This window comes from Entelurus aequoreus, linkage group LG11, assembly GCF_033978785.1.
Source record: "Entelurus aequoreus isolate RoL-2023_Sb linkage group LG11, RoL_Eaeq_v1.1, whole genome shotgun sequence".
In the NCBI taxonomy this organism is placed as follows: Eukaryota; Metazoa; Chordata; class Actinopteri; order Syngnathiformes; family Syngnathidae; genus Entelurus; species Entelurus aequoreus.
This window is the reverse complement of record NC_084741.1, coordinates 15,674,371-15,677,164: the sequence shown is the minus strand read 5'-3', so window position 1 is coordinate 15,677,164 and position 2,794 is coordinate 15,674,371. Positions and strand designations below refer to the sequence as shown.

Sequence of the window (2,794 nt, the reverse complement as noted above, 5' to 3'; positions counted from 1 at the left end):
GAAACGGGCTGCCGTCAGTGACGTCACGGGCACAGAGGGGGCGGGACTCCTCTCTTGGCGGCGGAGCTCTAGTGTGCCGTCATGGACAGGACGGCCGTCGTCAAAGTGGGTGCCGCGGCCAGTGCGAGCGTGTGTGCCCTGTTCGGTGGCGTGGTTCTGGCCCAGTACATCGTCGCCAAGAAGAAGAGGGCGGGCAAGAAAACGAGAATCATAGAAATGGTGAGTAAAACGCGACATCGTGAGTCCGTCAAGCTAACCGGAGACTTGACAATAATTGCCTGTCATGCGCCTTCAAAATAAGAGCCTGTATTTTGTATGCTGTACCGGGCAGCACGCTGTTCACTTCACGTTTATCTTGATGGATTATGATTTACTTAGCTTGACGTAGAAGTGTAAAAGTGAAATATTTGACATTTTTTAGTTGTAATTGAAATATCGTCTCCTTTCATTTTGAAGTCTGTTGTGTCGTTTCCCCGACCACCGCCGCGTGTGTCGCTCTACGCATGCGCAGATCTTCCATAACGGCACCCGCAGCTGTTTTAGAGGTCACGGGCACGGCTGTAGCATGAGGAGCCCTTACTTTGAAAACTGCCTCGTTGTCATAGTTACCATAGTTCTTTTTGTTATTATCAAGGACACAATCAAAACACCATTTGTAATGTAACATTATTCTATAAGCATATAAAATGGTTTACCTAAAAGTTCCAGCGTTTCATAATATAATATGTGGATCAGTATGATTACGAATATTACTCTATTAGTGGGAATTACTGTATTCTGAAATATTAGCTCTAATTATTTTTTATTGCAAACACTCCATAAGGTGGTGCCATATCCCCATGCTTTAACAGTGACGTCACTATTTTGCATTTTCCCCTCACCTAAAAACTTTTTAGAGATTAAAATACACAAATAAAACGTAAGAATGAAATGTAATGCACTTATGAATGTAAAAAGTATAAAAACAACTGGAATAAAAATTTGGGCGTACTAAATATGGGGGGCAAATAAATACGTGTGTGTGTGTGTGTACATACACTATATTGCCAAAAGTATTTGGCCACCCATCCAAATGATGAGAATCAGGTGTCCTAATCCAGTGTTTCCCATAAACTGCCAAGATACATGTGGCGGTGGGGGCGTGGCTATTTACGTGGTCACCATGACATCATCGAGTAATGTGCATAATTTACTACAATGATTTGATTTTGTCTAAAAAGGCTCAAAAAATGTATACTTACTAATTAATAATAACAGTTTTGTTTTAAACGTCCATCCATCCATCCATCCATTTTACAATATAATTACAACACTTTATGTACATATTTATATATAGATTTGAACAATAAGTTATTCACTGAAATATATTTATTAATTGTGGTTCTTACAAAAAATATATCTTATAAAATATAAAAGCTAAAATGTCTCTTAAAGCTCTGCCCCTTTAATTAGTGCATACTAAATAATTTAACTTTAGCCTACTACTACAACCATATTATTTACCAGCAACATAAAGTGAAACAGAGGCAGAGGTGTCCTGCCACAGTCAGTAACAAATAAACAGAAAACAGTATTGGTGGTAGATAGACACAGAGCTTCATCAAACATCTGATCCACTGAACAAAGAGCTCCAAAAATCTTGAACTTTAGACTGCCATCAGTTTTACTCCCTACACTTAACCATGTGTTTCCTACTGCCTGCAGACTTTGCACCCTTTGTTATATACACATGTTGTGTTTCTAATATAAATACATTTAATAAAGTCAAATACAAATAAGGCAACAAGAGAAGTATCCTACACTTCTCTTTTGTAAAGTAAATCTGAACAGCCGATATGGGCATCTACATCAACTATATGATTTGCCTGAGAAGCTGGACAGGACAAAAAATAAAAAAATAAATTTTAATTAATTAATTTATTTATTTAATTTGTGGCAGACGTAATTCTTTCGTGGCAGGCCGCAACAAATAAATGAATGTGTGGGAAACCCTGCCTAATCACTTGGCCCAGTGTATCAAATCAAGCACTTAGGCATGGAGACTGTTTCTACAAACATTTGTGAAAGAATGGGCCGCTTTCAGTGATTCCCAGCGTGGAACTGTCATAGGATGCCACCTGTGCAACAAATCCAAATTTCCTCGCTCCTAAATATTCCAAAGTCAACTGTGGGCTTTATTATAAGAAAATGGAAGAGTTTGGGAACAACAGCAACTCAGCCACCAAGTGGTAGGCCATGTAAACTGACAGAGAGGGGTCAGCATAGTGCAAAGACTTTCTGCACTGTCAGTTGCTACAGAGCTCCAAACTTCATGTGACCTTCCATTTAGCCCACGTACAGTACGCAGAGAGCTTCACGGAATGGGTTTCCATGGCCGGGCAGCTGCATCTAAGCCATAAATCACCAAGTCCAATGCAAAGCGTGGGTTGCAGTGGTGTAGAGCACGTCGCCACTGGACTCTAGAGCAGTGGAGACGCCTTCTCTGGAGTGATGAATCACGCTTTTCCATCTGGCAATCTGATGGACCAGTCTGGGTTTGGAGGTTGCCAGGAGAATGCTACGAGTGTGAAATTTGGTGGAGGAGGAATTATGGCGCGGGGTTGTTTTTCAGGAGTTGGGCTTGGCCCCTTAGTTCCAGTGAAAGGAACTTTGAATGCTCCAGGATACCAAAACATTTTGGACAATTCCATGCTCCCAACCTTGTGGGAACAGTTTGGAGCGGGCCCCTTCCTCTTCCAACATGACTGTGCACCAGTGCACAAAGCAAGGTTCATAAAGACATGGATGACAAGAG

General features: G+C 41.1%; 1 protein-coding gene across 1 annotated transcript in view; it reads left to right on the top strand.

The window, feature by feature from the left end:
- Window positions 1-2,794, top strand: part of nt5c3a (5'-nucleotidase, cytosolic IIIA) — a 50,921-nt gene continuing 48,127 nt past the window's right edge. The window contains exon 1 of the mRNA XM_062062607.1: window positions 1-219. Within this exon, the coding sequence (XP_061918591.1) occupies window positions 82-219 (138 nt within the window). The 5' untranslated portion in view covers window positions 1-81. The remainder of the gene's footprint in view (window positions 220-2,794) is intronic.